Here is a 22,948-nt window from a genome sequence, read left to right as displayed (position 1 = left end):
ATAAATAGCAGAGGCAGAGAAGCAGCTGCTCACAAATGAATTCTGCTGTTACTGTTCTAAATAGGTGCAGAGAATCAGTCGTTTTTAGTCCCGATGCGTTGTAATGAAGGTGGAAAATATTGATGTGCAAACAAAAACACTCTTGAGGCCGTTCTAAACCTCATCTCCTGCGAAGAAAAGAGACTAAAAATTGGATCTAGTTCTAATTTCTAAAACCTTCTTCAAACCAAATGCAGATTTTTTTTCTTGGCTTTATTTGTTTTTTGTCGCTTGACGATAAATAACCAGTTTTGCCGCATGAAACCATCAAAAACACCCGTTTCCTCGTATGTCTGTGTTCACTGATAGAACAGAAGGCACATAGTTTCAGTGCTGCAGGAAATCGCTTTATATTTCTGCCAGAGAGTGAAGGTCCTGCTGAGAGAGCTGACCGTGGTGCTGAATTCACACAGCAGCTCCGTTCAGCTGACAGATCACTGAGGTTTGAGTTTTTCCTTCGCTCTGACGCACACGGATGCATGCTGTTATACAAGATAAACATTTTTCTGCTGCAGGAAAGCTGCAGTTTTTTTTTGACATCATTTTCCTCGAGGTGGAGCAATACAGACATGCAGCACTTCCAAAAGATGTCTAGAACTACTGACGCTAAGAAATGCTTAAGCCGAGAAAGCCACAAGGGGCAGGACAGCAGCACCGAATTTGTTCAAGTGCGTTCAGTGGAATTTAGGAGTCACTGCAAGATGTGTTTGGGTTAGCAAGATGCTACAGGAGTTTTTGTCGTTTTCAAAAACATTCCCTCCAGGCAGCAGTGGATGCAGTTTATTTTTTTATTAATAAGAAAACAGGCGTGAAGATCCCTTGTTTACTCTTCTTCAGAAATGACAGCTCAGTGGAGAGCATGTTTGAAGCCGACTTTTCCATCAAACTGTTCTAACTGGCCAGGAGTCTGCTGAAAAAATCAAAGGCGGAGTGTGGGAATCACTAGGGCTCTGTTTTTAAAATTTGTATTTATCAACATAATTTCACCAACTCAGTGGCATTGTGGTGGAGTGTGAGCCCTAAGACTCGAAGGCCGCAAGTTCAAATCCACAGCCGAGTCATAGAATTTACTCTAAAAATGGCACCCAAATGCCTCCCTGCTTGTCACTAAGCATTAAAGGGGGGGATGGGGCGGCAAAAACCGTTGAATGCTTCCCTAGCAGCCATAACTGCACTTCACCGCTCCCCCAGGGGATAGGTCAAATGCAAAGACCAAATTTCACACACTCAGGTGTTTTCAGGATGCCGTGGTCCCAGTTTTGGCCCAATTGGTCTGCGGTTCTTTGATCTGTGGATAGGGTTAGGTCCCATCTCTGATCATTAGGCCAATTATTAACCCCCCTGGTAGGATGTGAGCATGTGCAGAAGAAGGAAATCTGGAGGGGGTTGGATGAGGAGATCCAGGGAATCCTTAGATGGGAGGCAGCAGTGGTTGGGGGAGACTTTAACAGACATGGGGGGGGGGTTACGTTTCTAGTATTTACTGAAGAACTGCGTCAAACTGGTTCATGCAGCTCTCGTGTCCAGACCAAATAAGTGTAAGCTGAAAGGAAAAATATCTACCCAAGATTCTCCACCTGATCTAGAAGCCTAAAGCCAGTAAAGCTGAATTCTACAATCTAGATTACATATCTCTTTACATCTGTACCTAAATATCGTGTCGTTTTTGAAAAATCTTTTACTTAACCACCTCGATCTCCAACACGAACATTGCAGTTTAGCTCAAAGTTTCCAGAATTCCTGAAACAGGATAGGAAGGCTGAGATTTTTCCATCTCCATGATTGAAGCTTTCTGCATAGAGCTCAAATGTTTTCATCTGTGAGGCATTTGGGAGACTTCCATGTTTGGAAAGATTCCAAACATTTCTCTTCCAGCTTCACTAAAAGTCAGTTTCCTTCTTTCTTGGGCTGGAACGGCTCAGGACGTCAGAGCTGCTCTTCAGTTACAGTGCAGAGCTGGAGGATCCTAAATCTTAACTGTAAAGAGTGTCTGAACATCGGCAGAGCTCTGCTTCCATAAGGACACATGCAAGTGCTTTTCAGAGTGCTGCGGCACTTTGGCCTGCAGACTTTTTCATGCGCTGCAGCGGGCTTTCATCCACTATTGACTGATGCAGAATCAGCCCACGCACGGCTGAACTCCGTCAATGAGCGCCCGTCTGATTCCTGGGCTGAAGCAACCAAGGCCAGGATGTTGGACAGACAGGATGTCAAGATACAGAGAGAGCGGCTGCTCTTCGTTTTCTGAGGATTCCCATAAATATTTACACATTGAAATGATAGAAGACAAGGAAAACATGGAGGAAAGGAGGGCATGGGTCCAGAGGGGGTGTGATGGAATAAAGAACAAGGACATTTAAGGAGACAGAAGAGATAAAGGAGAAAAAATAAAATGTCATATTAACAGAGATGAGCTGAGATGCAAACAGCAAAAGACAGAAAAAAAAAAAAAAACAGGAGACAGGAATGAAATTAAGGACAAATCGTGACAGAAAACCAGAATAGATTGTTGAAAATGGAGAGAACAGACAAGAATAGAAATCACAAAACACTTACCTTACGCACAACAAGGGTACGTTTCATTGACGACCGTCGAGGTGGCCATACGAACCTTAAGAGAACTGCAAGAGCTGTGCTCCCCATAAGATGCAGCCGCTCCTCTCTACGACCTTCTACGGACCCGGAAAACCCAAAAACCTGCAGCGCCTTAAGGGAGAATTTAAAGTGACCAGTCAATTTATGAGGCATGGAAACCCTTAAACTGACCCGTTATCCAGTTTAAGTATGTAAAAGTATTATTTGCATTTTTTTTGTACTAGAATTTGGATTCATTTAATCTGCAACAACAAAAAAGTTGTGCCGTTTTAGTCAATCCTTAAGGTTCCAAAAATCCCACTGGCATTAAAGATAAGGGCAGCTTTCTAACACATTGCAAATATGCATCAAACCACTTTGGCTCTAGAGTTACCTTCACTTAACATCTACTTGAAAAAACATAACAAATCTTTTCATTTTTCATCGCTGGAAATACATTCAGGCGTCGAGGCGTTCGGAAAACCCACACATGCATGGGGAGAACATGCAATCTCCACAAAGAGAGGTCCCAGCTGGGATTTGAACCACAACCCTCTCGCTGTGAGGTGACTAACCACTACACGGATGTGCAGTTCTCTCTGAGGAATGTAAAGAAAGGCGCCTTAAATAAAAGAAGAGCGGATGAGTAAACATGATTAGGAGAAAGCACAAGACGCCAAAGAATGGGGAGATTATCATTAGAGGAGAAAAGGACGAATGATTTAGAGGAAGGAAAGACGATGACGGAGGGACGCTAGGAAACAGGAGGAGCGTGAGAAGAGGAGGGGGGTGAGTGCAGTGGACGGAGCTGCTTCCTCTTTAACAGCATCTTTGTTGGCGCCCCGCAGATGTGGAGTCACACCTGGTTCAACTGAAGACATCCTGAGCCCACATCATCACTTCCCTCCATCCAGCGCTCGGCTGGGCGCCAAGCGGCACCGCATTCATGAGCCCCCCCTCCCACACACACACACACACACACACACACACCCACACCCACACACAGACACACACACACCCACACACACTCTTCCTGCAGCTGTGTCTTTGGTTTTGACGCTGACTGTGGCTGGCTGCCGCTCCACACGGCCCCCGGGCTACGCATTTATCAGCTGGTAATCAGCCGGCCCTTTGCTCACTTTGCCGCCGCGGCTGCAGCTCCCGAGCACGGTGGGGCTCCATGCCGCGTCGGGCCGCGATTTACCGTTTATTTGGCCAAAACAAAAACCTAAAAAAGGCGGGAAAAATATTGTAAACTCTCATTATTCCTACTATTTGACTGCTGGGTCGTCCCGTCCTTGTCCAAAGCTACAAACACACCGGGCAAGTGGAGCGCTGAAATTGTGTTCTTGAACTTGCGTTTAGTTTAAGGTGTTCACACTGGACAAGCAGGGAAGGGCTTCTTCTCATAGATTTTCTTTTTCAGCTGTTTACTAGCTCATTTTGTGCCACCTACAGTTGGACAAAGTTTGGTGGGAAATGCTGAAGCTGTGGAAATCTGGTGAATCTTGCTCCAGGTTTTATTCTTTCTCAGCTCTATTCAGACATTTGAAGGACTTGGTTTCATAGAATTCACCTTTGTGATCAGTTGGCACTTTTGCAAATTAAGTGTCCATACGTCAGTTCCAAATCAGAGTCCCTGATTGGTCAAAGGTCGGCCTGGTTTGACTTTCAACCCGCGTTTACTAGCTGCGTGTTTTGAACGTAGAGCTCAAAACTCTTTAAAAAAAAGCCTTAATAGTGACGTGTGAGAGTTTGGAATCCGGAAGCCCTCAACCGTTGAGAAAGTTGAGTTAAAAAATACAGCAGCCAAATTTGATCCCATTGGTTATCCAGGGTTTGATTGAAATGTCTTTAAAAACCCAGATGTCTGGATTGAGCTGACATTAGAAAACCATGAGGCTCATCTTTAGATTATATCACAACTCTGGTGGTTTTGACTGAATATTGGAGCATTTTTCTACTCTGACCTCAGGATTCACCCACACAGAGTCACATGCACTGAAAAGATAAAAAAATAAACTTTCATTTTATTTTGTTTGAACTTATAAAGCTTTTTAAATGGTTAACATGACTTTGATGTTGAAAACAGACCTAAAAATGTCCTCAGAATTTGAAATGTTTGGCTTTGAATGTTGTACTTTTAGGAAATGAGTCAGTATTTGATCATTTAATTAGGAAGAATTAAAAAACAACTTTTAATGTCTCATACTTTCATTTAAGCCAATTTGGGACATGGTTTAATTGTTTATTTTTCATCATATTTCTTTATTTTTGTACTTTTTCAACCATTCAGTCTTTTTTAACATTTAAATGAAATGAAAATTCTTAGTTTTTTCCATCAGTCTTACATTATTTCTGTCTCCGTGTTCCAGTTTTGTCATTTTTCGTGTTGTACAGTAAAAGCTGATTAAAATACTAAGTTATTGGTACTTTCAGTTGTTTCTATTGTTGGTGGCACTTATTTTAAGATGAACAACATCATTTATTACAAGCAGATTTGCTGATTTGCATTTTAAGCATATTTCTAAAAGATTCAACCTTTTTTTGTAAATTATAATTTTTATTTAACAAAACAACTCAAACCACTGTTTTGTAATTTTGTATGTATGATTAATGTTTTTTTTTTTATCATTGTCGGACTCGTCTCAGCTTTTATTTTCTGTTGACTCAAAATGGAACTGCTCCCGATTTTTCCTTCTCTTCCATTTTCCGACGATTCCTTCAACTCAATGATTACGTTCTGCTTCAACTTCTAATTCAAATTTAGCTTTCAGCATTTTTCTCCCCTCATTTTCCTAGAAAAGAGCAAATGTTTCTGCTTAACGCCTCTTTTGATGGATGGTTTTTGGACGAGCCAAACGGAGTTCCGCTCATCCCGAGACCAAACGGCTGCTCATCTCTTTCCAGTCGATCCGCTCGATAAAGGCCAAGAAGCTGCAGTTAAACACCGCTGGCTTTTGCCAATTTTGGAGACTAGAAGACGCTGAAAACAAAAAACCTTCAATCTGGGCCAAAGCGAGAGAAACAAACACATTTAGGTTTTGGTTTAGAAGACGACAGGAAGGCCTCTGCTTTATTACAACAGCAATTTCCCACTCGCTTAGGGATCAGTGTGTGCTGTAGAGGAGCTGTTTGTCCTTCCTGAAAGCAGAACTGCTTTGTTTATTTTAAACAGGCGTCTTAGATGAAAAATGTTTGTTTTTGATGACACGACAGAACGGTTTGGGATCTGCGTTTTGGTTCCATCTCAGCTGAGAACGGTTCCCCAGTAGCCAAAACGTCAGGACGCATTTTCCCCTGCATGTGTGTTTTCCATGGGAATGCCGCTTTGACCAGCGCTCCCTCCTGGCTCCTCCAACCTTCTAATGGAGGGCAAGAGGCAGGGGAGGGATACTTGAGGCGGAGAAGGAGCCAGGTTGCCAGAACACAGGTTAATCCACTAATTGGGAGCAAAGGGAGACAGGTTGCCAGATTGCGATGGCCACCAGGAGGGCCGTTTAAGAAAGACATCTGTTCCTGCTGGAGAGCAGCTCCCGAGCTTCCGCTCTAACACTCGTCTTCTTTGTACACAAATCGGGCGGAGACCAGGCTGTCCCCCACCCCCACGTCTGCCGCCGCATGCGGCTCTGGAAGCCCGGTTCCCCCGACTGGACCAAAAGCCGGGAACCGGCTGGAAAAGGATGAAAGCTGTCGAGGAGTTTGCTTCCACTCAGCGACGTGCCAGAGAGTGGCAGCCAGCAGAGAGGAGGCCAGTTTGGGCTTCAAGTCAGCAATTATGAGCAATATGTTCAATCACTTCAGATGGTCTGAAGCTCCACTTCAGCCTGGAGAAGCTCCGCTTCAACCAGTTCAAACAACTTCAGCCGGTTTTTATCTCGTATTCTGGAATAAATTAATGTTTTTGTGATTCTACATTTAATTTAAATGACACTTATTCATGATAACAAACTAAAAAATTAACCTGAGAGGGGTTTTAGCATCTAAAGTAGCTACAAATGTGATTAAAAGTTACTGATAAAAAATATGTTCTGAATAGAAAATGGATTTAATGTTTGTTTAAAGCTGATAGGATCATTATAGCATGGAAAATATATATTTTTTAGAGATTTTCCACAATATATTAATAATTCTTGACGCTTATAAAATTTTACCTACTGCCGTTCAGCTTCACCAAACCACAGAAGCTTTCTTACAGTTCTGCATTTTTCTCTCAGGCATCCAAGAACAAAAAATGATTCTGTGACTCAAATAAAGAAATTACAAACCTAAAATGTTTCAGAAACTCTTTCTAGAACATTTGTCTTATTTATTGTTGACTCCTCACAACTTGTAAACACCAGAACAGAGTTTGTATGTCTCATAAAGTTGATGTAAATGTAAGTTTCTGAAGGTTTTAAAAGTTTCCCCTCGATGCTGACAGCGCCCTCACATGCAGCCACACAAGCTGCATAAGAAATGTGGCTCCAATTTTGACAAAACTATCAGAAGTGACATTCTGTGAAGGTAACTCCAGTTTGTCTGCAGGAGATTTTTTAGGTCTGTTCGGTTAATTATGACAGGAGAATCTTTTTTATTAGATTGTGGTATTTTTGCTTTTTTTTTTAAAGTTATTTGCAGTGATCTGATGCCAAAAAGTAGTGAAAGTTTTTGTAAATTTTGTTCAGAGTCTTGGTCAGTCTTGTGGTCCATCGCAGCTGAAATGTGATTTTCGGGGTCTCCCCCGCCTTTGCCCACGAGCAGCCAGGTTTGGTTCCAGCAGCCACGGGACCCTGAAAGGGACAAAAAGGGGTTCCAAAAATGGATGGATGGATTTTACACGTTTGTTTTTTTGACGGTTTTCCACACAAACATTTTTGCAAATCTGCGTTTTGTATCATGTGAGGCAGCAGCTGCAGGGACTAAAGAAGTTCAGCTTCTTCCATGTTTCTCTGTCAGTCCGTAACCCTTTCTCTCCACGCTTGTCTGCATCAGGATACGCCATCCTGCAGGCCATCATGGAAAAGGCCGGCCAGAACAACTGGCAGATCAGCGCCATCTGCGTGGAGAACTTCAACGACGCCAACTACCGCCGGCTTCTGGAGGACCTGGACCGGCGGCAGGAGAAGAAGTTCGTCATCGACCTGGAGGCCGAGAGGCTGCAGAACATGCTGGAGCAGGTGATGCTCCACTTTACCTTCATCTAATTCCAGTTTATCCAAAACATTCAAAGTGCAGAGATGTTCCCTGAAGTTTGAAGAAGGTCTCCTACTCTCAAAGCCGTCATAATAAATCAGTTTCTTGGAGGGTCTTTGTGATCCAGCTGATGAAAAACCGTCTGCTGGGGGGCTGACATGGAGAAAAACGGCTGGACTGTTTTTTTTAGCATCTCTGCACTCGTCACACATGCCTCACTTTTTTTAAAGACTGCTTTTTAAAGAAGTCACTTTGTTTCTAGAATACTTATTCATCAATGTGAATGTGCTCTTCAGAAATTTGTCAAGGATGGAAGTGAAAAAGAGCAAAAGGGAAACGAAACCACTGTTGTTGTTCCTGCTAAAGGAAATTCTGGTTTTACTGAGCGTCTCTCACAGCCTCAAGGTCAGTTTATACTTCACGGCCATCGCATCCTTCGTATCCAGAATGGCGCGGTCTTGATCATACTAATGTCGGCTGGTTTTAACCTCTGACTGTCCGTGAGAAACGTGACGAACCTCTGAGAAGCCTTTATGCTTTTCCAGCAGCACAACTGTCTCTCCAGCATTTAGTTTTAACCTGAAGGACATCTTGATCACTAAGACACACCTCCTTTCTACGACCCGAAAACCCCCAAAACTCACATCAGCCATATTGGTGGACCCCCATATGGGGACACATTAGTTCCTAGGTTTGTCATCCTTTGAGTTTAATAAAGTTTTGGGTTCCTGCCTTCAAACCTGAGTGATAAAAAAATCTTTTCTTGCTCTTAAGACAGAAAATAAGACGACTTCTCTTGATACAGGGGTCTTTTTTACTGTATTAAGACTCGGTTTTTGCAGTGTGGGATGTTTTATCTGCTTGACTTTTATCAGTAAAGGTTTTCAGACTTTGCTGTAAAAAGTTTTGTTTTTACGAGTCGGTGATTCTAATTTTCCAGTAGATGTTAGTTTGCATCCATTCGTGGTTCTGCTAATTGGAAGGTTTTTACCTTCACAAGTGTTGTTATTTTCCCCCCGTTTTGGCGGCGATGGCGTCCCCCCCTCCCCCCTCTTTCTCCTCCTGTTCATCTTCGTGCCTCCATCTTTCCTCGGGGCGACCCACGTCTCTGTACATCTTCAATTATTCAGAAGTCCTCTCCTCTGACATCTGTCAGACTTGTAACGCTTCACCTCGCCAACGCGAGCGCGTCTTCCGGTCCTCCCCCCATCATGCCAGGCTGGTGGAGAGCTTCTGCTTCACTCGCAGCTTCTTCATGCGCAAACATCTGCTTGAGCCTGTTTTTCCTCCGGTGGACGTCCTTCATCTCTACAAACCACCCCCCGTCCCAGCCGAGGACTTGAATGCATAATGGGCCTCATTAGCGGCTGATGATCAACATCAAGGTCAGTGGAAGGAACCAGATGTTGACTGTCGGGAGGCTGAATGCAAACCTACGAAGAGACGCTGCAGGAGACTCAGCTGAAGATAGAAACCTCATCTCCGTGGTAGTTCTTATGAATGTGAGGTGGGTAAAGCAGATCTAAAATGTACGATGGAACCTCAGACAGATACCGGCCCGTTTCTGGAGCGGAACAAGATGAAGCAGAACCGGAAACTCCCCCTAGAACTCCTGAAGCTGCAGATGACCTGACTTGACGCTAAAGCATTTGGGTTTTTGTCCCCAACACCATGAGATGTGATGAGAACCTACAGGTCCTTGAACTGGAGCAGCTTCTTCCCCTCAGAGCATTTTTTATCACGGCTCTCTGTATTTAAAAGCTAAGAGGTTGCAGACAAAAACAAGACGCTGTGCCCTCTTTTGGCTAAGAGGCTTTATTAATTCTGGGAGATACAGGTGTGTTCATGTGGAGCTGATGTCTGGAGATCTCTGGCTGGACCTGTGATCCGCCTGCGTGGGTCATGAGAAGGTGAAGGACTCCTGTCAGGAGCTCTGGGGGGTCCAGGATGGTTGTGTGTTTGTGGTTTGAAAGTTGGTTTCTGCCACAATGTGATGTGACAAGAGGGGTTTACATAGGAGGCAGATGACTTTTAAGTTCAGGTTCAGGTTTTTATTTGCTGATCTCACACCTGGGCTGCACAGCCTCCAGTTGATTGGCTGGCCACGCCCAGGAAGGAAGCCATTTTAAACAAACATTTCAAATAATTACAACAAATATAGAAACATCCTGTAAATAATACAATTAAAGTCCTGCAAACAAAGACATACATAAATAAACAAACAACTCAAATCATTACAACAAAAGTATACACAAAGAAATCCAAATTCTTTCCACTTCCTGTGCCCAACTACTAAACAGGAAGTGAAGGCCTTTGCCACCATTTTGTTCCTTGTGCACCAGGAAGAGAAGGTGAGAAACATGACAAAAATCAAACCAAAAAAATGAACTTGCTTTTGGGTTTAGTATATCTACATACTGTGTCTATGTATATTAGATTAGATTTGTTTATTAATCCCACGAATGGGAAATTTCCTTGTCACAGTAGCATGGAGTTTGGCACAAGTATGTACAGACAGTAATTAACAAATACACATTTTAGAAAGAATATTTACAAAAATAACAGTGTTCTATATATATATGTTTATTTACATATATATAAAAATCTTTTACTGATTTGTGAGATCTTGATCACCTGTAGAGGGAACCCACCTACAGAGGTGTTTGAAAGAAGAGGGGCATCATGGGAGTTTCAGGCTGCTGCCTCTTTACTCTAGTTTTACAAATAAAGTTTGAACTTTTCAAGTTATCACAGAAGTTTTTATGGTGGCTGCACAAATGTAAAAAAAAAAAAGACACGAGAATTTATGACTGAACTTATAAATAACACGTTTTAATCAAAGACATCAGTGAAACAGATTAATTGACAGTTTTTATTCCTTTGTTAAATTTTTGGTTTTTTTTTTTATGAGAACTCATAAATTTTGATATAATTTGGTAAACATGAAATCGTGAAGCCAAGCTGCATGTTATTCCTCACTCTCTGACATGTTTGTAGTGGTTGCATTCAGCAGGAATTGAAAAAAAAATTGTTTAGAATATTCTAAACATTTGAGGTGAGTTTTTGTTTCTACAGAAATATAGAAAAAACTGTCAGATTTCTTATCTCATTTTAATATTTGTGGCATTTCAACTTTTTGTTACACACGTCTCCTCTACCATAGGTATTTCTTTTACAACAATAAACAATTTTCACAAATAGATCAAACGTAAATAAGAGACTTTAAACAGAGACATTTGGCATGAATAAAAAAAATCGACACTTCATGGATCTATGATGGTGAAAGTTCAATTAGACGCTGAACAATCGAACCCTGGAACTCGTTTCCGAGGTCCAAACGTCCTGCACACGTGTGCAAAGAAAACCAGAGAGTGAAGTCCGTGTCTGTGTGAGCTCTGAGTGGCGGCGGCGCTTCCTAATCTGATAAGTGATCATGACGGGTGAGGAAAAGCGCTCAGTGAGTCACAGCCAGATGATGCCGAGCATCCGTCACGCTCGCTGATGTCGGGTCGGTGGCTAAAGACATTTAGGAACCCAGCAGAGGCGCCGGCAAAGAGAATAACGGGGCAAAATTCTCATTTAGTTGTTTTCCTGCTGAAAGCTGCTGGAACGTCTCAGTTTCATGTTTTTATTTTCATTTCAAGACGTAAAACCAAAAACAAAATGTCAAATATGACTCACAGCAAATCTGAGTTTTAGATTTTTGCTTTTTAAATGAACTCTCATCTCTAGAAATGTGTTCTTTGTTTAGTCCTTGCATTTATTTCAAGTCAGGTCTCAAGTCTTCGGAAAATAGTCCAAGTCAAGTCTCGGGTCTTAAAATGTAACTTCAACTCAAGTCTCAAGTCTTTAGCTGTCACTTCAAGTCAAGTCTCAAGTCTCTGGCTAAACTTCAAGTCTCAAGTCTTTAGCTGTAACTTCAGGTCAAGTCTCAAGTCTCTGGCTAAACTTCAAGTCTCAAGTCTTTAGCTGTAACTTCAACTCAAGTCTCAAGTCTTTGGCTAAACTTCAAGTCTCAAGTCTCAAGTCTTTAGCTGTAACTTCAACTCAAGTCTCAAGTCTTTAGCTGTAACTTCAAGTCACTTTTTAAGTATTTAGTTGTAACTTCAAGTCACTTTTTAAGTATTTAGTTGTAACTTCAACTCAAGTCTCAAGTCTCTGGCTAAACTTCAAGTCTCAAGTCTTTAGCTGTAACTTCAACTCAAGTCTCAAGTCTTTGGCTAAACTTCAAGTCTCAAGTCTCAAGTCTTTAGCTGTAACTTCAAGTCACTTTTTAAGTATTTAGTTGTAACTTCAACTCAAGTCTCAAGTCTCTGGCTAAACTTCAAGTCTCAAGTCTTTAGCTGTAACTTCAACTCAAGTCTCAAGTCTTTGGCTAAACTTCAAGTCTCAAGTCTCAAGTCTTTAGCTGTAACTTCAAGTCACTTTTTAAGTATTTAGTTGTAACTTCAAGTCACTTTTTAAGTATTTAGTTGTAACTTCAACTCAAGTCTCAAGTCTCTGGCTAAACTTCATGTCTCAAGTCTTTAGCTGTAACTTCAACTCAAGTCTCAAGTCTTTGGCTAAACTTCAAGTCTCAAGTCTCAAGTCTTTAGCTATAACTTCAACTCAAGTCTCAAGTCTTTAGCTGTAACTTCAAGTCAAGTCTCAAGTCTCTGGCTAAACTTCAAGTCTCAAGTCTTTAGCTGTAACTTCAACTCAAGTCTCAAGTCTTTGGCTAAACTTCAACTCAAGTCTCAAGTCTTTAGCTGTAACTTCAACTCAAGTCTCAAGTCTTTAGCTGTAACTTCAACTCAAGTCTCAAGTCTTTAGCTGTAACTTCAAGTCACTTTTTAAGTATTTAGTTGTAACTTCAAGTCACTTTTTAAGTATTTAGTTGTAACTTCAACTCAAGTCTCAAGTCTTTGGCTAAACTTCAAGTCTCAAGTCTTTAGCTATAACTTCAACTCAAGTTTCAAGTCTTTAGCTGTAACTTCAAGTCACTTCTTAAGTCTTTAACTGTAACCTCAAGTCAAGTCTCAAGTCTTTATCAGTTGCTCTTTGTCTTTAAAGTGGGAAACTGCTTTGTTGTAATCTAAATCTAATCTCCATCTGTGATTTTGATGAGAAAGGTTTGCATGACACCCTTCTCATCCACCAGAACCGCTGCTCGGGTTGAAAGGTCAACGGATGAATTTGCTTTTTGGGGGATTTCCATTCAGGTGAAAACAGAGAGACTGATGAGAGCTCAGAAGAAATCCCTCTAAAAGCTGTACGGATGCTCACCTTTTTGAATATCCTGGGACTTTTCCCAAATGTCTGAATCCTTTTTAAATATGTTGCTATACCGTGTGGCAGCAGGATCTCCCATGAGCCTTCAGGATGAGCGTTCATCTCTGGGCTCTGTGGTTGTGTGTTGACGGTCACGTCCCTTAGAGCGGGATGTGTGAGGGGACGGCCTTTTCATTCATTTAGACGGTCGATCTTTTGCGCATTAAACCCAACGGACCCCGCGTCAACACACGTTCATGCCTGTCACATGCATCACCTCATGTAATTAACACCTGCCATGCTGTAATCCAGTCGGATTAACGTCTGCTCTGTTTCCTCACAGATTGTCAGCGTTGGAAAACACGTGAAAGGCTACCATTACATCATGGCCAACCTGGTGAGGAAGAAATGCTATTCCTCTTCAAAAGCCTTTTTTCTGCCTTATTTCTCTGTTTTTGATATGTAACTAATTGTAATCACCTTTCTACAGTTATGTGCACAAAGCATTAGTAAAGTAGTGATCAAACAGACAAAAATGTAAAAAAGGCTAAGGACAAACTCACAAAAAGACAGATTCCTTACTTTAAATGCTTAATAGAATAAATGAAAACCTTACATAAAGTTTATTTTTATTTTGGGTATAAATTGGCTACAAGAATTTGGATAAAATGGGCTAAAGAAAATCCAAAATCAGCAAAAAAATCTAAATGATGCACAAATGTTCACAATTTTAAAACAATTATAAATTTACACTTTAACAGTTAAATTGCCTCAAAAAATGATTTGGCTCATCAAAAAGACATTAATGAAAATAAAACATCTTCAAATTCTAAATAAAAAAAACAGAATCAACAAAAAAGGCAACTATACCCACGGTTGAGTATTTAGATGCAGGGTTAGTTCTGCGTTCTTATACAACGGCTAAAGTACAAAGTGATATTTATGCCAATATGTTGGAAACAAAACTTTTTGCGTAGCAAATGAAAAAATTAAAAATTTGCTTTCAAAAACTTTTTTTTTGCTTTTAAAAATATTTTTTTGCTTTTAAAAATATTTTTTTGCGTACAAATAATATTTTTGCGTTTACGACACGAATTGCGTCTCATTTTGCTTTCTCCCGATATTTGATTTTGCATTCATAAGTTTCAGTTTAGCGTGACCTATCAGCCGTCAAACAGCTGCTGATTGGTCTAGATTCTAACCAATCAGGTGACTCCGTCTCGTATTGATGGTCCCTGGAAAAAGACACGGACTTTGGACTTTGTATCGGTTCCGTTCAACCGGGATTATACCGTCTTCAACCATTCAGGCCCGTTTTTCTCTGAGTAACACACAGACTGAGTAACAAATCCTCAAAAATAAAATAAAGCAGGATTTTGTATTTATTCATGTTGGTGTAGCGACCAGCGTGATTAAAATGTCCGCAGCAGAAAAAAGACGGCAAAACTCCGACTCCGCCAAGTTACATTTTATAACGATTAAGATTTAAATTGAAATTTTGAAATATTGAGAGAAAACAGCATTTTTTTCAAGAATAATATATAGTTAATATATATATATTTTTTTTTTACGTTGGGCAAAAACACAAGAATTCTTAAAAAAAATTGGACACCCTTTGGATCACAAGCAAATTTACTCGAAGAAAAAAAATGAACATTAAAAGTAAAATATGGTATTTCTTCTGCTAAATACATTGAGTCTGCTTTGGTGAGCCATCATTCTTTTACTTATTACTGCTGTGAATCTATTCTAAAACTCTGCTTTGCAGAAAACGATAAAATGTGCTTTAAATCTTTTTATTTATTTATTTTAAATAGCAAACACATTTTAAAGTGAATCAAACTTGTTACCAATATGTTGCCTCGGAGGATTCACAGATCACACACAGGCCTGTTGATTTAATGTCTGCAGATAATTTTTACAGTTTATTTTACGGTTTCAGGAGATCCTCAGCCATAAAACCACAAATCTGACTACGTAAAAATAAATCAATGCTTAAAAAAAAAGAAAGTATGAATTCTTTTTAAAATGATTAAAACTGAAATCTTCTTCAGCCAAAGAGCAGAATCGAGGGTGAAAAGAGCTGATTGGGCTTCTCAGATAAATATGGCGACTTGATTGGTTAAAATCTGGACCAATCAGCAGCTGTTTGATGGCAGCTTTATTTCGCTAAATTGAAATTTGTGAATGCGAAATCAAAGATAGAAAAAAAGCGGGATGACACATAACGCATGTTTAAAACATTTGTGTAGCAAAAAAAAAAAAGTTTTTTGAAAGGATATGTTTCTGGGACTTTTTTGTTTTGGTTGCAATTCTGGGCATAAATAGCAGTTTATACTAAAGATAACTGTAAAGAAGAGAATGTACAGCTTTAAATAAAACACTAAACATTCCTTAGATGTACACACATCTGTAAATACCAAATGTTTGAACCCACTGAATCCCTTTTGGAGTCAAGGGGTTGCTGGAGCTTATCCCAGCAGAAATTTTGGAAGGACGGCAAAACACCAGAGTCAAAGGCCATAACAAATTAACCTGTATTGATGTTTTCTTAATATTTGTTTATAATTATACTAATAGTGACTCATAAATTTGGGGAGGCAACTGTGATGCAAAGCTTTTTTTGGTCCCCTGTAGCTCCGCCCCTGGTTTAGGGTTACAGAAAAAGGAACTCAGTCAGCTGTTAAATTATCCGTTTATTCTGTCCAACGTGCTAAACGGCTTCATTGATCCCTTTTTCTGTTCATGCTGACTGTGAGCTAAATGCTAACCATAATAAAGGCTTCTCAGCGTAATAAACAAAAGGCAAAAACATCCAATTAAAATATTATTTTACTATAATCCCCGTCTAATTCAATAGGGATTATTCCAGATTAGTTTATCTGTAAAATAACGAGTTAAGTAGGAAACTAATAGATTAAATGTATTCAAGCTTCTGTATATTAGTTACGCTACAAAATCAAGATTCTTAACTGTCATTTTGTTCAGTTTCACAGCACAAATATCAAAATAAAATACATGTTTATATTTTGTCGGGTTCAGTTCTGCGTTTGTTTTTCCCGCTGAGTGAAGCCTCTGGAATGTGTCCGTTTTGGCCCCAACGTGATTTTATGAGATTTTTAAGTACCTGTTGTAGTTTTACTGCCAAGCTATTAACGGGAGCGTAATATTCAATCTTTATGCCGTTTTCTTAATGCCTTCGCTTAAGTCTGTAATAGAGTGCAAAGCAGCAAAACTGCTCCTTCTCCTCTTTATTAATTGATGGCGTTGTTCAAGGGAATCTTCCGGCAAAATGTCGGGATCAGAAAAGTGAAGTGTGCACGCTTTTAAGTCGTCAAGAGTTTTATGTTTTATGTATTTATCATGATGTCTGTGAGCATCAGCCGGAGCATCCCTGCAGCATTTGTACCAATGTTTATACGTGCTGATGAATGCAGCGGCGTTTCCACTCATCCCTCGCCATGTGCGCTCCCGCTCTTTTCCCTGAAGGGTTTTAAGGACATCAACCTGGAGCGCTTCATGCACGGCGGCGCCAACGTGACCGGTTTCCAGCTGGTTGACTTCAGCAACCCTATGGTCATCAAACTAATGCAGCGCTGGAACAAGCTGGATCAGAGGGAATACCCCGGCTCAGACGCTCCACCAAAGGTATTCCAATAGGGCGAAGGTCACGCTGGCTGGGTTTGGTGTGAGGATTGGGTTCTCCGGTTTGTTTTGTCATTCTGTTTTTGTCATCCGTGTTCCGGTTTTGTACTTTCTTCCTGGTTGAAGTTGCTGATCCTCCTTCACGTCTTTCAGTTTGGTCAAACCTCGGCTGTCGTAGTTCTTCCTGTTTCCCCCTTAAGCCTCAATCACAACTGCCTTAGCGGGCAGAGGACCCGTTGGTGCTGTTCAAGAGATACGTGCACGCCCCTGACTGTTAGAAATGAGGAAACGTGCACGACCCGTTCCTGCAGCGTTTGTGCACGGTCAGTATAACAACTACAGTAGAGTGTGGTGTAAGGACACCGTACCACAGCATCACAGGTTCAGGTAACCTTCATTCGTTTCACAAATACTTCACAATACGCCTACCACAAGTACCAGAATGGTACGTTCCATTTTTGTGCCGTCCCTTGTGCTATCTTGTAGGGTCTAGATCAGTGTTTTTCAACCTTTTCTGAGCCACGGCACACTTTAACCTTAAAAAAAATCCCGCGGCACACCAGCATCCAAAAATTTAAAAAAAGAAGGATAAACTCATAGTCTGTATTGATCTACAGCCCCTCCACAATCTCACATGCATTTTTGAGATAATTGTTACAGAAAAAGCTGGAAACTGCAGCTGTTTTTTTCTAAAAGATTCAATAAAAGTTAAGTTAGAAGATTTAAAAATAGTTTGATGTGTGTTCGTTGGTTTCAAGACGTCTAACGACAGATCTCCTTGTGCCCTGTCACTCTCACAACCCAATGCATCATGGGAGATGTAGTGCATAAAACGGCCGGAGATCGGTTTTCGGAGCTTCATTGTTTTGTTCACTTGTTCCACGGTCGGATACCGGATTCTGTGGAAAGCTACAGCGCAAAAGACGAGCTTTAGCTGCTATTTTTGTTAGAACTGAGCGACTTTACGAGCTAAATCGGGACAAGGAAGTGAAGACTTTAACCACTTCTGATTGGTCAGACTGATGACATGTGATTAAGCTCCCCAAGAATGATTGGTGGAGACAGTTAAAAGGACGGGACTTTTCCAAAATACAGCCGGAGTTGCAGCTGAATCGCGGTACGGTCATTCTTATCAAAATGTCTTTAATAAAATAAAATAAACGCAAAGAAAAAGTATTTTACAATCTTTTATATTCCTAACTCCTCAGTGTTTTATCAGGGCCTGTTTGGATGAACACAGAGCTGAAATCCTGGAGATGGAAAATGTTTTTACATCAGTTAATGAGGGCAATTTTCCACGGCACACTTGACCATCTCCCACGGCACACTAGTGTGCCGCGGCACACTGGTTGAAAAACACTAGTCTAAATGACCCCACAAGACGCTGAACCTTTTTTCTTCAATGATTTGTGATCTTCACTGGTGTCCATGGATTACATGAAATCTTTCCACCTTTATCCACCTTTGTCATGGTAGGGAGAACACGTCAATGTTAGGGTGCTGACTACTTTCATTTACAAATATGACATCATCCATTTGCCAACAATGAAATCTGGTATTTATCAACATTTCACGAAGACCATTTATGAATCCACTGTGTTCTGATGAAGAAAAGACAGATGATTCATATAAAATAACTTTAAATACATTTTTTCATTGAGTAAAAATGCATCTGGGAAATGTTCTGGACACTAGGTTCTGGAATTGTAGATTCGGACTCTACAATAAAATGGCGAACGGCCTATGTAGTGAGTAGTGAAGGAATTCGGACACAACCCTGGTCTGCTTCGCTTTGGGCTCCTAAACCGTCGACTCCTGACAGGTTTCCAGATGAACTTTTAGTACATGAAACATTCTTATTGTTGCCCATGTTTGGGGCTTAAAAGCTGTTAAATATTGGCATTAAAATTAAGGCCTGGATGGAAGAGAGGAGAAATACATTTACTCATTTCTACACACTCACTGCTTTCAACAAATGATGATTTCAGAGTTTTCAAAGATGTTTCTTAAATCTGAGTAGTAATCTAAAATTACCCGATATTTATATTTAAATTAAGTCAAAATGCATGAGAAGTGACGGACAGGAGGATGCAGGACGTCAGCGGTCTGCTCCCGCATCCGCCTCCGTCACTCGCAGAGAAGTGACAGACTGACCCACTTTCAAGCCTTCTTGAGCCACACAGATTGCAAACGCCACTGGGGCAAGAAGGCATCACGCCATGCCGGTTTGCAAACTTGTCCACCCCCCCACCCCCCAGAGCAAATCTGTGTGTCCAACAAGGATTTCTGTTTTCCAAAGCAGATGCAGCGGCGTGGAAGGGCTGAGGGTTCTGCGTGTTCCTTCAAAATAAAAGTCTACACCACGCCAATTTGTGTTGTTTCCCAACACTGCATTTCTGGAGAAATTGCTCTCCCTCCTGAGAATCTATTCAGCCTAATAGACCCCCCCCCCCCCACACACACACACACACACATTAAATTATCTGAGTCTCAGTTCAACCAGTTTTGGGGCCGGCAGTGATTTGGGGTTTTATTTACCTGATTTGTGTCTAAAAGTGCAGACTCTGCTTTTGTGTGACTGTTTTCTGTGTCCTGACCCCCCCCCCCCCCCCCCCCCCCACTCCACCTCCCCGGTTCTGGTTCTGGTTCTGCTGGAAACCTGCAGCTTCCCTCACTTCTGCTGAACATCAATGTTTCAGTTCATTTCGATTCAATGCATAATTCTGATTAAATTATGAAACCACAATGTTTTTAATCTGAGATAAATTACCTATTCAAGGAACATTTTTTTTATTACAATTAAAATATTAAATTTGTACTAAATGGATGTTTTTTGTTGGATTATAACTGGATAAGGTCTTTCGAGTTTATTAGTGATTGTGTCTGAATGACACTCAAGCATGACCGTAGAACAGCAATGTGTTGTTAACCTAATAATCCCATTAAAATGAGATTATTATTGCATTCTAATTTGTCTTAATCGGATGTCATGTTTAAATATTTTAGCACCGGGCTGAATTCATTAGCATAGAAGTGTGATTGGAAAAATTAAAGCGTTTTTTTTAACGGTTTGGGCTGCAGTCCTGTTTAAAAAAAATGTCTGCAGAGTTTCAACAGATCAGTCATTTCAAACATGACCAACTGCTTGTTGGTTTCAATAGTTCTAATGGGATAAGTGCGGCTGGACTCCACAGAACATCCAGCAGTTCCTGGGAAAGTACGTCTCTGTCAGAGTTAATCTGCTGTCACCAAAGTAAAGGCCCGTCTGTGAGGACTGCTGGGGAGTCGGTCCGGACCTGCGTTGTTTATGTGCGTGACTTCAGGCCTGCTGTCAAAGAGTGACGGTGAGGCGACTGTGGCTGTTTCTGCTAAAAGCCTGGACGCTCTGCTTAGCAGCGGCCTGATAAATAGGACTCAACCTCGGCCTGAGGCAGAGTTAATGAACTCCTGCTAGCCGGGATAATTAATGCCAGGCTGCTTCCCGGCTGGACAAAACCCTCTTCCCCGTCTTTCCCCCTCTGCTCTCTCCATCAGTCACTCAATTGTTTTTTTTCTGCGGTGCCAGAGGTGAGTTTTAGGGAAATGTGTGGCTTTTTAGTGAGAGAGTGATCAGAGGAAGCTCAGGCTTTGGGTCAAAGATAGATTAGGGCAAGTTGGGAGGCTTACACTTTGTTGGAAACATGCGCTACTCTTCTCTCCTTCTTGTTCTATTTCCAGAAAATAATGAGCAGCTGCTGCAGGAGCTCTGAAGCAGGAACTCTGCCTCCTGGAAGCGCCAGTCGAGCTCAGTTTCCCTCTAAAAGGATCTGACCGGTAGAACATTGTACCTGTCGGCCCAAATTAGCATTTAATTGGCTTCATACCTTTTCCTGGTGTGTCTCGTTAAGCCAAAACAGACAGAGCCGGTAACAAGAACTGCACTTTTACAAACCACATTCATCCTCCAGCCAGCAAAAAAAAACTACCTCGGTTTGTCTTGAGCGACAATCCTTTGGGGAATTCTCCTGCCGGAACGATGTCTGTGATCTGCCCCTCAGTACACCTCAGCTCTGACGTACGACGGCGTGATGGTGATGGCCGAGGCCTTCAGGAACCTACGCAGGCAAAAGGTGGACATTTCCCGCCGAGGGAACGCTGGCGACTGCCTCGCTAACCCCGCCGCGCCCTGGAACCAAGGCATTGACATGGAGCGCACCCTGAAACAGGTGAGGAACTGCTGACCTGCTGCAAATACTTTGTGCACTGTAAATATGTCCCTGTGTCCAAAGCTGAAGCAAGAAAGCCATTGCTCCTGAAGGAAATGTCACGGAGCAGCTACGCACATTTTTGAGGCATGTTGCACAAATGAGAATTCGTCAGACATGAATATACGTGGAAAGAAACTTGTGGTCTTTATGTGAAATTTTCACAGATGTATCACGGATGAACAAAATTAAAACCGCCGAAAAAGTACGGATAAACCACGCAAAGAACACGTTAATCAATGTAAAAAAGCCAAATCTGTACCAAAAGGGGGGCGTCAGTTACATAATGTGAACGTGATATAAAAGTTATGCATCAGTGCACGAAAAGTTTGTGGAATCTACAAATTAACGAATGCAACTCGCAAAAAGTTACTTAATAATTGAGCATAAACTGCGTAAAATACACACAAACTGCTAAATTCTCACCCGTCCAAAAATTCTGAAAATAAATCCATCTTGGAATTTACCATTTGGATGGTGGGTTAGAAATCCAAGGAATCTGGTTGAAGTTTTGGCTAAAGATGTCCTGATGTCAACCAGTGAATCGGATCCAAAACCGATCAGCAAAGACTGATTATGATAGGAATTGAAACGTTAAAAGAATCATTTACACCCCTAAATAGTACAAAGAGTACAAGTGGATAAATTAGTTAAAAATGAAATAACATTTATTGAATGTTTTGTTTTTTTCTGTTAACACTATAAAATTTATTTTTCTTTTTTAAATTGTAGAATAACATTATTATTATCACATAAAGTATTTTTCGCTCATTTATCTATCATATTTGTCATAGTAAAGAATACATCTCTTCATGTCTACATCAATGCCACTGTCTTTATTTTTGATGCCCATGACTTACAACAGATGTCTCCGTTTATACTAAAAGAGAGACGTTATTCTGGAGATCTGCGCTTTTCCATTTTATAAGGGTTCAGAATGTTTTAAGCAGGTTTATGTATCTTTAAGTTGTTGTCATATTCTGACAGAAGCTTATCAAAACAGAGTTGTTTATTTTTTAGATCGTCCATTTATTTTCAAGACCTGGAAGGAACAGGAAGTGATCCTAATTTCTTTTAGTTTCCTGCCTTTTCAGGTTAGAAATGTCATTTTTTTAATATAAATGTATGGATTATGCTGTATTTTTGTTTTCTTTCTGTTTCATTTGTGCCTCTAGGTGCGTCTGCAGGGATTGACAGGTAATGTCCAGTTCGACCACTATGGACGGCGGGTCAACTACACCATGGATGTGTTTGAACTGAAGAATAACGGCCCCAGACGGGTAAAGCACCACACAGCACCGCCGTCATGTATCAGTGTTTCCGCCTGTCTCAGCATATCAGGTTTAACCCATTTCTATGGCAATGCGGACGCGTTTAGAATGGATGACTCGATCTCTGAGGCTCCGCCTTTAGCTCTTTGTGGGACCCGCCCATTTCATGACATCATCCTAGATCTGGCCTCGGCAGCGTGTCTGCGTCTCCCCCACGAAAACGAACAACATCCGAACTTTTGCAAGGATGGATGTGCATACTGTGCATTTAATAGGAAAGCGTTTAGAAAGTGGGTGTGTCTGTTAGCCTGGGGGCGGGGCTGGCAGTGCAGACTCTTCCTGGAAGAGGCTGTTCCTCACGTATGATGTCACAATGTGAGAACCTGCTCCTTTTTGTGGATTAGGAGGGGCTGGTGTTAAGAGATCAGGACTAAAACACATGAATGAACCATCTAGATTAGGGATCACCCACCCTGTGCCTTATAGGCCGCCGCCCTGCTTGTTTTGCAGCGAACCCCGCTCCAGTAATTGCTGCTCACCTGGATCAGGTGTGTTTAGTCAACCAGAGACTGGCCAGATTCCACCCAGCCAATCAGCAGGGCGGTGACCCCTGATCTAGATGGTTCATTCATGTGGTTTACTTGATTCCACTGTCATTTTGTGTTTTATTGACCCATAAATCTGGCCAAACTAGCCAGCCAAAGTTGTAATGTTTCAGCGAATCAAAGTTAGTCCAAGTAACTCCTACTT

At 41.3% G+C, this 22,948-nt stretch overlaps 1 protein-coding gene across 5 annotated transcripts in view; it reads left to right on the top strand.

The window, feature by feature from the left end:
- Positions 1-22,948, top strand: part of LOC101175340 (glutamate receptor 4) — a 187,031-nt gene that overhangs the window by 113,543 nt on the left and 50,540 nt on the right. For all 5 annotated transcript variants that reach the window (XR_002874661.2, XR_002874660.2, XM_023962863.2 and 2 more), the window contains exons 4-8: positions 7,588-7,772; positions 13,382-13,435; positions 16,528-16,686; positions 20,721-20,888; positions 22,103-22,207. Coding sequence is in view for 3 of the 5 variants with exons in the window: in XM_023962863.2 (XP_023818631.1) it covers positions 7,588-7,772; positions 13,382-13,435; positions 16,528-16,686; positions 20,721-20,888; positions 22,103-22,207 (671 nt within the window). In the remaining 2 variants the exon portion in view is untranslated. The remainder of the gene's footprint in view (positions 1-7,587; positions 7,773-13,381; positions 13,436-16,527; positions 16,687-20,720; positions 20,889-22,102; positions 22,208-22,948) is intronic.

The sequence above is a fragment of the Oryzias latipes genome, chromosome 14 (assembly GCF_053564925.1).
Source record: "Oryzias latipes strain Hd-rR chromosome 14, Olatipes_Hd-rR_3.1".
In the NCBI taxonomy this organism is placed as follows: Eukaryota; Metazoa; Chordata; class Actinopteri; order Beloniformes; family Adrianichthyidae; genus Oryzias; species Oryzias latipes.
Note: the sequence above shows the minus strand (reverse complement) of the source record. Positions and strands in the feature narration are given on the sequence as shown.